The sequence below is a fragment of the Lissotriton vulgaris genome, chromosome 10, assembly GCF_964263255.1.
Source record: "Lissotriton vulgaris chromosome 10, aLisVul1.2, whole genome shotgun sequence".
NCBI classification, from domain to species: Eukaryota; Metazoa; Chordata; class Amphibia; order Caudata; family Salamandridae; genus Lissotriton; species Lissotriton vulgaris.
Genome location: NC_141698.1, coordinates 823,504,401 through 823,519,252, shown reverse-complemented (window position 1 = coordinate 823,519,252; position 14,852 = coordinate 823,504,401). Strand labels below are relative to the sequence as shown.

The 14,852-nt window shown below is 42.5% G+C and overlaps 1 protein-coding gene across 1 annotated transcript in view; it reads right to left on the bottom strand.

Moving 5' to 3' along the window:
- Positions 1–14,852, bottom strand: part of CNTNAP2 (contactin associated protein 2) — a 2,542,823-nt gene that overhangs the window by 399,719 nt on the left and 2,128,252 nt on the right. The window contains exon 12 of the mRNA XM_086939829.1: positions 6,429–6,548. Within this exon, the coding sequence (XP_086795955.1) occupies positions 6,429–6,548 (120 nt within the window). The remainder of the gene's footprint in view (positions 1–6,428; positions 6,549–14,852) is intronic.

Below are 14,852 nucleotides of genomic sequence, written 5' to 3'. Positions count from 1 at the left end.
GAACCCGTTCGCCAATGCTAAATCGCACCTTGCTAAATCATATAACAAGGTCAGAAAGGATCACAGTATTCCGGGGAAAAGTCTGGGAACTCTAATCTCAATCAATCCAAACACCGATTAAGTTATTCTCTGGGGGTCATTCCTCTCATCCGGAACAGGGAAGCATTTAGGCTTTAGAAAGTGTGCCTATTTGAAGAATACTTACTTTATTTGGAAACAGTTTAGCACATAATCTTTTGTATCACTGTCTCTCATCGTCTGAAATTCGTGCAACACATTTTTGAAAGATCGTTCAGAGTGTAATTGTCACTTGCTACAAAGATCACAGGGGCCTACAGATGGCAGGTCACAAATCCTTTAGTTTGCTGCAGTTGTTCGAATTAGCACCATTCAACTAGATAATTACAATGCTTAAGTAAAAAAAAGCAGGGACACGATTTAGTTAGTGGTGTGAAGTATAAAAATGGCGCGTTTAACCCAAATTGCTTTAAACAAGATTGCTCAGTGAGCCTCTTTATCTGTTGCATACGCATATAAGGGAACACACAGTCACAGGTTTGATTGTAGGTAGCTTATCTTTGCTCAGATGGACAAAACGAGTCATGCAGAATGAAACGCTATTAATAGGTAATCCTGGGATGTGAGATGTAGACAGATTCATGCAAAAGGCATTTAACGAATTGAGATATTCAAGGATGAATTTCACTGCAAAAATATCGGCTAACGTTTAATTTACTAGAACAGCTTTTGAGATTACAGTCAACCCCGAGGACAGACCCAAACACAAATAAAGTATTTTCTCCTAAATCTAGTTCAATGTTAAGCAGTTTAAGAAATCCCAGTCACGTGAGATATACATGGATAATATACATTTCCATGGGGAAATAACTGTTTGTTCTGAGATCAGTTTTGCAGGTTGTATTTTAAGGTGTATATGCAGTGAACTGGGACATCACATCTCCAAGGCAACGACTGTGCCCATCCAGGCACTTCCAGCGGCGGGAGCAGAAAGCGTGACTGAGCATCTCACAGTGTGTCGCAGGGTCTGATTTAGAGTTTGGTGGATGGGTTACTACATCACAAACGTGACGGATATTCCGCCCCCCTATTACAAGTGCCATTGGATATAATGGACTGGTAATAGGCGGACGGGGTATCCAACTACCATGCAAGGTACACCCCCATCCCATGACTAATGTCCTATTAAACTTTGTTTTTATAGGGAATCAGTATTTGGGAAGGCAAAGCAGGTGGTAGTTCAGCCCCTCAGCTGCCATCTTTTACACACTGCTTACTCAATATGGTATTATATATTTTTTATTTCTTAAAGCACAGGACTCTCCTGGAAGGTGCCCTAGAAAGAAGACCCACACCTCACAACATGCCAAGCTTATATGTTCCTTGACAGAAACAGGTGATCTTGGTTTGATAGGTTATCTTGTTTGACTTTCGTTATTTTCAGATCTCCTGCAGGCACATTCTGACTGTTTACCCCCAGCAGTGTTAGGGGGCAGGGACGGGCAAGTCTTATATTATTTGTAAATTAATTTTTGGATGCTCTGTTACCCCTTCCTGAGATTTTGCTGTGGGACAGGAAGAAGGCTCCATTAGAGGGTGCTTTCTTGGACATAATGGTAGATTGTAAACTCCATTTCTTTAATGTGTTTTTAATGGACAGGCAGCCATGTCCGAAGCTTTTGTGGGGCCAGGTGTCAAAACGTTTGCAGGCCCTTATTGATTTCCCATCCGAGTTGTAGCTCATAATTAACCCCTTCACTGCGGCGGCTATTCTGCCGCAGTGCTAAGGGGGCGGGGCGGAAGAGCTGCGGGCGCATGTTGGTGACGGAACCGCTCCGTCACCAGCGTCGGTTGCGCTGTGCTTATGACGGAGCGGTTCTGTCATGGCCCCGCCCGCTCAATAGAACGCCCAGCGCAAGCGCGTCGGGCAGGCCATGACGGAACCGCTCCGTCATCAGCACAGCGCCACCGCGGCTGATGACGGAGCAGTTCCGTCATCAGCAGGGGAGGGGTTAAGGGAGTAAGACAGTGGGGGAATGAAAAGCACAGTTCTTGGAACCATCTAATTGTGTTGCCCCATTAGCTGCCTCAAAAGGAACAGGGCCAGTGTTTATTTTCTTTATCAGTTAAATAGATGCTGTACAGTAATTCAGGGCGGTCAATAAATTCAGTGCCTGGGGCAAAAAGCCTGGGCTTCCCTCCTTTTGTGATAGGTCAAAGGAGAGCATTGGCTCCTGTGTGGATGGTGCCGCTGGGTGTAGGTGGTCTAGGTTCAAGTCAAAAATCGACTGCCCTCTGAAAAATACTCCATAAGCAGAAAACTAATTGGCACCAAGAGAAACTGCTGTGACATCTGCAATAAGTCATGTTCTCATGACCAGTGAATCTTTTGTAGAATGGCTTTGTTGTATCTTGTTAAAAAGAACTTGGACCAGAGAGTGAGCAATCCCATACAAAAATCCAAAAAACACACGTGATTAGGAGATAAGGTTAAGTTTGAAGTTGACAAATAGGATTTTAGCGAGTATATTAAAAATACGCAACCAACATTTAATGAGACCATTATTCTAGAAATTATAGGAACTGGGCTGGACTGGAATGCAGCCCGAGTATTTACAAGAAGCTTAGATTAATTCAAGCATTCCACCCATAGGGGCATATTAGCAAGAAGCTTGTTAAAATGCTGCAGGAAACTGCAGCTAAAATGGCGATAATGGGCTTGCTAATATGCGTTATAGAATACCAATAGTAGCCAAGGTTAGATGTGCAGGACATCTAACATGAGCTTCTATTGGAATTCTATAATGCATATTAGTAAGCCCATTATCGCCGTTTTAGTGGCAGTTTCCTGCCGCTAAAACGGGGATAATTTTAACGAGCTTCTTGCTAATATGCCCCATAGTTTTTTGTTTGCCTTAGAAAAACATGATTTGCAAGCTAGCTAATCATTCAAGTTTGGAATACCAAGAAATCTGGAATACCCATCAATGGGCTCAAAACGTTTGTGAAGACCTCTGGGGCTGATGCCAGTCCAAACGATAGTACTTAGAGCTGTTAGCGCAATCCCAGAATGCAGAAATGAGGGAACATTTGTGATGCATAACAGTATACAAATATGCATCTCTGGTGTCCAACAAAGTCAGGAAATTCCATGGAACTATTCATTGAAACATGGACTGCAGAGCTACCATCTTCAAAGGTGCATGAGGTATAAATGCATTGACTCTCTTCAATTCCAGAAAAGGCATGAACGCCACAGACTGTTTCTGAACTAGAAAAAATAATGACATGGATTCTCTGATGACTTTCGTGTTTGGGAACAGTAGTGATTTTGCCAAAAGATTCTGTATTCCCACTTGGAACACATGGTGTGGCACTGGGCATCAAGGAGATTGTGTTTCCTGATGATCTGTAGAAAAAAGTTACTGAACTAAATTCTGTATCCCTTATTGATTATTTGAAAAACCCATGTGTTTCTTAATGAAGAATGTCAAAATACAAAAAACATTGGATGTGACCTCCCACAGGACTTTGATCTTCTGGTTGAAAGAAAAGATAATCATACCTTTGAGGATGGACAAGATGTGACTGTGGAGAGCAGAGACCAGGACTTGTCAGATGTAGGGGCCCAAAGCCATTACACACTCAGTAAAAAGGCTTGATTTTGGGCACTAGGAAATGATGGAGGAGCAAACACTCTTCTGGCCTCTGATCGACATAGGTCCACCCGGAGGCCGTAAAGGAGTCATCAGTTTACAATCCTCTACAGAACTTTTGATTATCTCCCCAAACTGAGTGCCAAATCATGCTAAACCAGAAAAGGGTGAACGCATCAAAAGGGTCTTTTGAGAACTGTCCGCTCAACATGAGTACGTCCTGATGTGGGGGCATATAGCAACACAGCAACCCAATGCAGCTGCACTCAAACAATGAAAGAAGTTGTTCAACCAGAATCTCATCTGTTGTACCATCATTGATAAAATAGGAATACAGTCATTTCCTTGCTGCTTCCATTCCTCTAAGGATTGGAGGTCTCAAAGATTGGGTTGAATAGCTTAGGTGGCAAATGTATTGGCTTGTAACATAAAACTGGAGTCCAAATAGGATATTTCTATTGATGACTCTGCATATTGTTATCAACCACATGAACTGGAGATACATCTTCTTCAATGATAGAACCTTGCAGTGATAAGCCAGCCATTGTGGTGTCATCTTAACAAGTGAGAGAAACTCATCTCTCAAATAAACCAAGGGTTACCTCTGTGATAAAAATCTCGGTAAGACAGACATCCCACTCTTTCCAGGACCTTTGACACTACACTATGAAGAGGTAAACTCTACGACTCCGTTCTTTCATACTGTAAAAAAAAAAAATCATCATCTTCCCTTTCGATGTGGACCGGTGGACTGGTTCAGGAAGGCCATGCTAAGCCTGATGTGGTGCATCACTTTCAACTTTGGACATAGCATCCTTTGAAGTCTAATCCCACTTCAGGCTCAGTGTTATTGTTAATAGGTAAGGTCACCCTTGCCTGCTTTGCAACAGTTTATCCCGCTTTAGCCTGATTGGCTGCAGCAATTGCACTATTATGCATTTGCTGATTCAAGGCGAACAAAGGGAGACCAGAAGCAACTGCACCTAATTCCACTCCAAATTAGAAGGAGTCAACTGGTTTCTTCAGTGTTTTTGCGCTTCTGAGAATACTTTCTGTATTATATAGAGCAAGCGTAAGTAAACAGCGTCACTTGCTCTAGACCCTGACCACTTTCCCATCAGCCTCTTTCTATAGCCACAAAGTAATGGGGAGACGCAGACACTTCCCATTCTTGATGGGGAAAGGACCGAACAAATACAGCCGAAATCTGAAGAAAATGCCATGAGACTGCTAAAGCTGAACCAAGTGCTCAAAGGTAAGTGTGATTCAGATTGGAAACATGGATTGCTATACAGAAACCTTGACAGCAATACTCACAGTATTGAAAGCGCTGGGTAAAGCGCAGCCCCTGATGATAAACTGATCAATATTACAAAAGTTCAAGCACCTACCTTACAGTCGGTGTAGTCGTGTGAATGAAGTGAGAGAGAAACTCAGGGTGTGATTATGTTGGTTTTGCTATTTGGGCTCTCAGTTAGGTGTGGGGCTTAGCTTAGACACTTGTTCTATGCCGGCATAGTGTGGATGCTTAATATCGAATACAGAATATCGCGGGACACTGTACAGTAGGCTAAATATTGAGGGACAGAATGTATAGACTTTCTATGCTCAACTCCGCACACATTCACCATGACAATGTATATATATATATATATATATATATATATATATATATATATATATATATATATATATATATATACGATACAAACTCCTGTCTATCGGATCTGGATTCCGACTTCAAACCAGGTACAGACCACACAAAAGCGCTTCAGATGATTGCAAAGGTGGTTTACTGACCCCCTGTCGCCAGCATATATATATAGCTTGAAGGTGCACCGTTTGGAAGTTAGGAATATTGCACGTACACTATCATGTATGCACTTGCCTATTGATAGTTTGTCCCTTGATATTTTTTCGATTACATTAGTGTGTCGCGATATTCTTGTACCCGGTATTCCAGAATACATTCGAATGATATGAATATTGGAATTAAAAATGTGTTTATTGTGGTAGGTATTGCAAGTCTATGGAAACAGACAACATCCATATTGTATGCCTGGGATGCTGAAGATGGACGAGGAGGTAATGATATAATGATAGTGAGTACGGCTGATAGTGGCCTCTGAGTGAGTGCCTCATACTCTCTCAATGGCTTCATTCAAACATCTAGGACCGAAATCTCTCTTATCTGATCCCTGCAAACAGCCGAGCTCTCTGGTTAGCTGGAGCAGCCAGATTGATGACTTTGTCCTCCGTCATCGCAGCCTGCATCCCACAACGCAAGGTGAAACCATAACTCGTACCCAGGAGGTTAGTGGCATCTGCCTGCTGTTTGTGCAATACCCGAAGAACATCCCCCTATCATTTTGATGCACAGTCCATGACATTGTGAAAACGCTCTCTACACTTCAATATTAATTTAACATTTATGTTCATTTATATTGTTTCCATTAGGAAAAAAAGACAAACTTCTTTCCAATATAGCTCTAGCAACCATTTTACAATCTTACTTCTAATCTTAAAGCTTTAAATACATAACATTTTTTTAACCGTAATTAAAGAGCCATTCGAAAACACCGAGACAATTGTATACATTATACATTTACAAAATAAAATATCACAATTTAAATAAGAAAAAAACTAAATTGCCAAAAACCTCTCGAGCAACTTTTTCAAGTGCACAATTTCAGAAATTTCTATCCTGCAAACGTTTGTAAAGTGAAAATATATTTTAGTTGATCTATGCAGTACCTGTCATGTTGCAATAAACCTTTAGTGGCCCCAGTGGTCCGCTGCCATCTGGATCAATCCAATAGATGTCAGACGTTTTACCAAGATGTTTGTAGGCTTCACACGACAGCTCGTACACGGCTGAAAGGAAATAAACAAAATGAAGTGGACAGCTGCGACTGCACGGAGGCGCTTGCTTACTAATGAAAGACGATGGAACAGAAATGCTTAACATCGCCACTACAAGAAAAGGACTTTTTGAGGGATGGGATAAAGAGTTTCGGAAATCTTTATTTCTTATTGCGTGTCCATAGATACTCAGTTTTCCTCTGTATCGATCAGCCATTTTTCCAGGATCAATTTCATTCTCTCCTCTTTAGTGGTCACAAGCATCTGCAGTTGCTATTTTTCCTTCAATTCATTATCTGAAGCATCAGCAAGAACCGTGGAAGGAATTTTAGAGCTTCAGGTGAAATATTATTTTGTGTGGTAAAGAGTTTTCATACATTGACAAAATGGAAAACTGTCGAGACTTGGTAATAATTCGATGCTGCCATTAGTCAGCGCTTTGAAGGTTCTGCCTTGTGGAAGTGTTGGCCCTAGTAAACTCTACACAGTACTGCAAAAAGAGGAATCTTTTAAAGTAATTTGTATTTTTAAATTAGCTACCACAGTAATAAGTAACAGCTACTTAGCAAGCTACATTAAAAAGAACGATCAGCCAGGGACTGATTCACTAAGAAGTTCTCACTCCGATGCAAAATAAACACGCAAATCTTTATTCGTTTATGCAGAATTGGTGACATTTTATACTTGTAAACTATACTTCTGAATTTGAAAATCTCACTAGTAAAGAGGAATTCAAGCCTTTTATTTGCAAGTCGGGCATTAAGTGTGGGACTTTAGGCCTCAGTGGGTGGGACAACCTGCAAACATAGATAAATGGCCACACACATGTAAATCTATGGGTACTAGCAGTTTCCCCGTGTTGCAAATGCACTTTGGTGAAAGTCGGGTTTCAAGAATATATATTTGGTTTGAATGAGGAAGGACATTACCCATGTTTGGTGGGATCAGGGCGAGGGATTTCCCGAAAGGAAAATATGCTACAGTAGGAGAAAATAAAAAAGTCACATGTGCATACACTACTTTGTGAGCTCCTGAGTATTGAGAAATGTGCACCAAAGGTAGAATTATGGCATGAAAGCAAATGTCATTTCATTTTTCCCAAGACTTCTAAGAATGAAACCTCCATTTATAATCAAATAAACTAAGCTCATGTTATGATATATTATTTACTTAGTTCAGTTTAATGGCCCAATTACGTTAGACGCAAATACGTAATAGAATAAAAACGTTTAATTAAAACCTTCAATTACAAATTGGTACAATTTACAGTCATATAAGTGCATCCCTTTAAAAATGTCCCCATTGCTGTGTTGTTGGCTCTTCTGAATACAATAAAATCAATGCCACCAAACCTCTGATAACATGTATTTTTATTCAAAGTATCTATATATTAGATACCTCTCCCCCCTAGCGCCTTGAGACCCTCACAGGTATGTAGTGCGCTTTACAAATGCTATGATTAATTGATTGATTGATAGTGCAAACACTCATCCCCAAAGGGATATCACGGCGCTATGACTGCCATACCTATGTTTACTATTTTGATTGAAAAAGCTTTATTCGAGTTATACACTCATAAAAGCACTGGCATATAAATTCATACATTTTAAAACATCAAGCATTCTATTACAACAATTTATAATTGAAAATACATAATACCAAAGCATTAAAATTTTTACCAATTGGAATAAAATAAGCTTTTTCATACTATGCGAGTACTAAATGCATGTTGAGGTATTGGGACCCCCGCGTTACGGACCATTCCCAAAGTATAGACAAATTAAAACTCATACCATACATGTAGCCCGCATTTTGTAGGTATAAAAGTCATATACAACACCCAGTAGATATTTGCAAGGTTTAGTCAGACAGATATAAAAATGTGGAATTCAAAACACATTGGGGAGTAGAGCCCGCCTCCTTATGGACCATGCCCACCCCAGATATTTGGCTGTTCCAACTACAATGGGCATTTCAGTGGAGGAACAGATAATTCTCAACCCCTCCACACCACTTCGGACACCAAGATTCCTACATACTGGAGCCAACCATGTTTTTCTTGGGATTGCATAGGACTCACATATAAACAGGAAGTGTGCAATATTTTCATTGGGGGCACCACATGACGGGCAGCACAAACCACTACTTGTTCTCCAAGCGGACGTCAGGCACCTCAGGGGGAGAGAGCCCGCCCTTAACTGGAAAAATAATTTCCTGTCTAATGGGACAGTTATGCTGTCCCAATACTTTTCCAGGGATGGGCTTTGTTTGATTTCTAGAAATCTTCCCCCCATTGAATCCGAGGTTGCGCTCCTCCATATTTTCTGATCAATGTAATCCCAATATATTTCTTTAATGTTGGTTTTACTAGGGAATACTTCCCCGAGGGGGTTTTCCCATAATTTCGAGAGCCCAAGTTCCGCAAGAACGTCCCTAAGCGTTTTTAGCCATTTAATTTTACGAAAAACATCTAATTTGGCTAATGCTAGGAACCCCTCGGCGTAGTGCCTTATTTCCATGGTTGTCCAAAGCCGTCTCCAGTAAAGGATTGGCCTCAGTCGGGCTCGGTCCCTGAGCGATTTTCTACCAAGGTCAAAGACAAGCGGTATTAAAGGGGTGCTTTGGGGAAGACTAGTTATCCCTCTCAAAAACTTATTCTCAGATTTTTGGATGTTGATAAGACTCTCAAAGCCCCAGACTTCGGCCCCATAAAGGGTTGCGCCCAAGGCTTTGGCGTCATAAACCATAAGAACTGGTTTTATGGGCCTGGTCTTGGATTTTACTTGCTCGAGCCTGAGGGCTCCTGAAATTTGCTGATGTTTCAGCAGCGCCTTCTCTATGTGTCTTGCCCAGCCAAGTTTGCTTGATATCTCAACCCTGAGGTATGTAAAGACATTTACTAGCTCTAACTTAACATTATTCAAAAATACCCTAGGTTGAGATTGGCGCTTTTGCCCAAAGGCCATCAACTTGGTTTTATTAACATTCACCTCAAGACCCCGTTCTTTGCAAAATGCGTCAAAAATGTTCAGGGCTCTCTGGAGGCCCGACGGAGTCTTGGACACAATCAAGGTATCGTCCGCGAACATCAGAATTGGGACTCTGATGCCGGCTAACGAAGGTGCGTCAACCATTGCGTCCAACATCCTGTCCACGATGCCATTGATGAACAGCGAGAACAGCAGGGGTGCCATTGCACAACCCTGCCGCACTCCCCGCTCAACCGGGAAGTTAATAGTGGATTCCCCATTCCTCCCCCACTGGACCTTGGCATAATTACTTTCGTGGAGACGCATTATCAGCGAGAGCAGTTCAAGAGGAACCCCAATTTTGGATAAAACCTCCCACAGCGTGCACCTGGGCACCAAGTCAAAGGCAGCCCTTAGATCTACAAATGCTACATAAAGGCTGCCTTTACCCAGGAGTACAGTCCCCCACCGCAGCATGGTGAAGCGAAAAATTTGGTCGACCGTACTGGTTGCACGTCTGAATCCTGCCTGGTAAGGGGATAGGGCATTATTGTCATCTACCCAGGCCATAAGTTTGTCGACAAGCATCTTCCCCACTACTTTTTGCATAGTAGCCAGCAAACTTATTGGTCTATAGTTTACTGGGAGTGACCGATCGCCTTTTTTAAAAATCGGTATAATTATGGCCCCCTTCCATATATTGGGGATTTTTGCCCCTTTAGCCAAGCCATTTCCCAACAGAGTCGCATATTTTGCCCACTTAACCTTGTCATGCTTAAAAATGTCTGAAGGGATTCCATCCAGCCCGGGGGCTTTTCCCCCCTGCAGTGTTGAGATTACAATTTCCGCATCCTTGGTATTAAAAAAATCACCCTTGCAAAATACCATAGGGATAGATTCTATAGCCACTATATCCCTGCACTCAGCATACTGGGGTTTAAAATACTCGACCCACAATGCCTCATCGACATTGTTGTCGGGATTATTGGGGGCGCCCCCTCTTCCCCATCTCACAATTTTCCAGAACATTCTGGAGTCCTTTTGGCCTGAAGCCTCCAGTAGCTCCTCCCAGTACTCCTCGTCCCACTGCTTCTTAGCCTTTCGAATACTGTCGTTATAACATTTCCTTGCAGTTTTAATCGAGGCCTTGTCCCTACTTTTGAGTGCTCTGCCCAACTCCAGCCTAGCCACCCTACATTGTTTGTTAAACCAGGTTGGAATTGTAATTGGTACTTTCCTATTAGCCTTCAAAGGCTTAGTGAAATGCGGTTTTAACCGAGAAAAGAAAGTCTCATGTATGTCAGTTATTTGGACAGAGCCTGGTAGTACAGGGTCTACTCTTTCCATGCCGGCAATGGCATTGTCTACCTCCAAATTAATAGACTCCAAAGTGGTCAAGTTAGACAGGACATATGGCCATTTCACCCTTCTAGAGTCATTGGCCATAACAGGTACACTCCCACTACCTGACACTGGGTTGGCTAGTGCAGCCTTCCACCATGAGTGGGAGACACAGAGGGGATTGTGGTCGCTTTCTATTCTGCCCACAATTTCCATGTCACCCACGCCACACCATAGCTCAAGACTGCAGATGACATAGTCAATCCTGCTTTTATTATGTCCATTATCGTATGTACAACTACCGCCTTGATCACTTTTTGTCCTACCATTGAGGGCCCTCAAACCATATTCCAAACATAATGCATTCAACAACAAAATATCGTTAGTCCACCGCTTCACTGGTAGGAGGTCTAGGTTGGGGATGTCCCAAAGGGCATCTTCCTCTAGTCCTATTGGGAATGCAGTATGTTCTAGGGGCTCAAATGTCCTATTCAAGTCACCAGCCAAAATTACTCTGTTTCCAAGTGACCGAGATTCAAGGGAAGCGGATAGTACTTCTAGGGTAACAGAATTCCCTGGACTCGTGCCCCTGGCATATATATTATAAATATCTATTGTTGAACCCTTGGCTACAGATAATCTCAGTAACTGGATATCCTTACTACCTAGATCAATCGTTTTTGCCTTTACATTTGAGTTTTGTTTAATCCAGACTGCAAGGCCTCCCATAGGTCTACCCCTATGGCCTCTCGTTGCCGGTATGCAGAAGTTTAAGTAACCCGGGAAATGGATTGGCTCGCATGCCCATGTCTCCTGAAAAAGGCACATTTCAAACCCGGTTATAAAGTCAATCCAATCCTGTGACAACAATCTTGCCCCCAACCCCGCAACATTCCATGACAAAAATCTCTCCAGGATATTTTCTACACAAATCCCCTTGTCATTAGATGTCATAGGCGGTAGATCATCCTGCTTCCCACAATCACAAACCTCATTTGAAGCAAAATTTATACAATTAACCTCTGTGCCATCTTTGGAACAGTCAATAGTTTGCAAACCCGGTTCACCCACACACCCCCCCGAGCATTCAATGATTTCCACATCCCTCACATACTCCACTACGAGTTTTCCGGTCGTTTCATCGTAGGATCTTAATAGTACATCAGGGAACTTTCCACTAACCATGTCCTCGTCCTGTCGTAATTGCTCAATTGATCTCTGTCAGCATCCCCACCTCATCTGCCCCTGCCCTTTATAAGGGTTAGATGCCTCAGTATAACAATTAGTCGATCTAAATATGGGAGCAGCAGATGGGACAGCCTCTACCCAGGTGCAAGGACTGGGTCTCGGATGCTCATTGGAACCCCCTAGATAGATCGCCGGTCTTGGATAAAAGAAAGTGAGGTCAACAACCCCAATCCCTCCGATATTAGTGTTCCAACCATGTCCCGTAATCAACCCCACAACCCTTGGATCCTGGAAATTGATTATAATACACTCACCCCCCTGTTTTTTTATAGTATTCCCTATCCAATGGACCCTTCTAGCCCCAATTATCAGGCCATCCACCCCCCCTGGGAGCGGTCTATTGACTGAAAGCCAGTGCATGGCCTTGTTTTTTAACATGTCATAGGTTTCTCTTTGGCCCTCCGTTAGGGGTGGGACGTTAGTAAGTATGGCCACATAAGGGAAGGAGTCCGGGGTGAGCTGTACTGGCGGAATTCTAGTTGGCAATTTGATTATTTGGGTCTGTGTTTGGGCTTGTTGTGGGGGAACATGGCTCTGTGAGGGAGGTTTTGCCACTGTCACACAGGAATTATTCCCATTCCCATTACTAGGGTGAATTTTATATGTCTGTGCATGGACTTGTTGTGGGGGAACATGGCTCTGTGTGTGAGGTTTTGCCACTGTCACACAGGTATTATTCCCATTCCCATTACTAGGGTGAATTTTATCATTTACTGCCTGTTGGGCCAAAGTTTTTCCCGATCCGGTCGTCAAGGGTGTGACATTTTTACTAGTTGTTGTAGGTGGGTTTTTTACACTGTCCTTGCTACCCTTATTGCTGATGTTATTGGACTTCGATTTCCCGCAATTACTACTGGTTTTGCTAGACACGGAATCAGGTACATTCTTGCTATTCCCCCCGTCTTTGTTAACTTGTGCAGGAATACCACTTACAGGTGGAGATTGTAGGTCAACCAACACGGCTCCTTGAACTTTATCACCCTTCTGTTGGTAGCTCCCAACCTCACCCATTTTTTTGCCAGACTTAATTAAAGATTTAATAGAAAAAAAGTTATCTAGGCTAGCTTGTTCTAGATGGTCAAGTTGTTCAGCTAGCTTTTTAAGTCTTATTTCCACTGGATTAAGGAGGGAACGCATTATTTTTTCCACTTCTATCAGAAGATCGTGGTTAGGGGATAGCAAGCCAGAGGGAACTTTGACAGTTGGGTCTGGGATAGGCACCGCCCTTGGTGTCGGGTGGGCCATATTTATAGGCTCCACTTCAACTGGAGCTACTTCAGCCTCCCCTCTAGTCATTAATGCATCATACTTTTGGAGGGACATGATTCGAAGTCGGTTTGGTACCTAGCTTCCTGTATTTTCTAGCAGGTTTTAATGGTTGTTGTTTTTTTACAGTAGCTCCCCATTTCCTCTTAACACCTGGCTTAAGTTTACCCGCTTCTGTTAGTACACAGTGATTTTCTGAAGCTCCTTCCCCTGTTACTGTTTGGCTAGGTGCCTCAGGATGCACAACAGATACATTAGTTATAACAATGTCCAATTGGGAGTTAGCTACTAACTCAGAAAGCAGAGGTACGTCATGTGATAAGTCCTGGGAGGCTGGTAGAACAATGGATGATAATGGTGTAACCAGCGCAGGATAGTTCAAGCCTTGGTTTTTCTCCAGTGGATTTTTCAGAAGCTCAATCGAAAGCCTACGCCCGGCTCGCCTTTCTGCCAGGGCAATCTCTTTATCGATATCCTGCGGCAGACGCTTGAAGTAGGAGTCAAGGGGACCCATGATAGCAGGCTCAGCTTCCCCCAGGGGAGGCAGCAGAGTGGAAGTACTTATTGAGCTAGCCATAATACTAGGGACCCCCTTACTACCCACCTAAAGGGGATTAGGTCACAAAGCCGTTCCGACAACAGTAAGTTGATCAATACCTGGCCCGTAGATGTTAATAGGGTGGCCCAGCCCGGCCTCCAGCGGCCCCGGACGGCCCCGTGTTGCAAATGCACTTTGGTGAAAGTCGGGTTTCAAGAATATATATTTGGTTTGAATGAGGAAGGACATTACCCATGTTTGGTGGGATCAGGGCGAGGGATTTCCCGAAAGGAAAATATGCTACAGTAGGAGAAAATAAAAAAGTCACATGTGCATACACTACTTTGTGAGCTCCTGAGTATTGAGAAATGTGCACCAAAGGTAGAATTATGGCATGAAAGCAAATGTCATTTCATTTTTCCCAAGACTTCTAAGAATGAAACCTCCATTTATAATCAAATAAACTAAGCTCATGTTATGATATATTATTTACTTAGTTCAGTTTAATGGCCCAATTACGTTAGACGCAAATACGTAATAGAATAAAAACGTTTAATTAAAACCTTCAATTACAAATTGGTACAATTTACAGTCATATAAGTGCATCCCTTTAAAAATGTCCCCATTGCTGTGTTGTTGGCTCTTCTGAATACAATAAAATCAATGCCACCAAACCTCTGATAACATGTATTTTTATTCAAAGTATCTATATATTAGATACCTCTCCCCCCTAGCGCCTTGAGACCCTCACAGGTATGTAGTGCGCTTTACAAATGCTATGATTAATTGATTGATTGATAGTGCAAACACTCATCCCCAAAGGGATATCACGGCGCTATGACTGCCATACCTATGTTTACTAATTTACTGGGAGGAGGGAAAATAAGAAATAAGAACTAATCTGGAAAAAGCCATGTTTTAAGCTTCTTTCTGAAACTGAGGGAGTCATTTGTT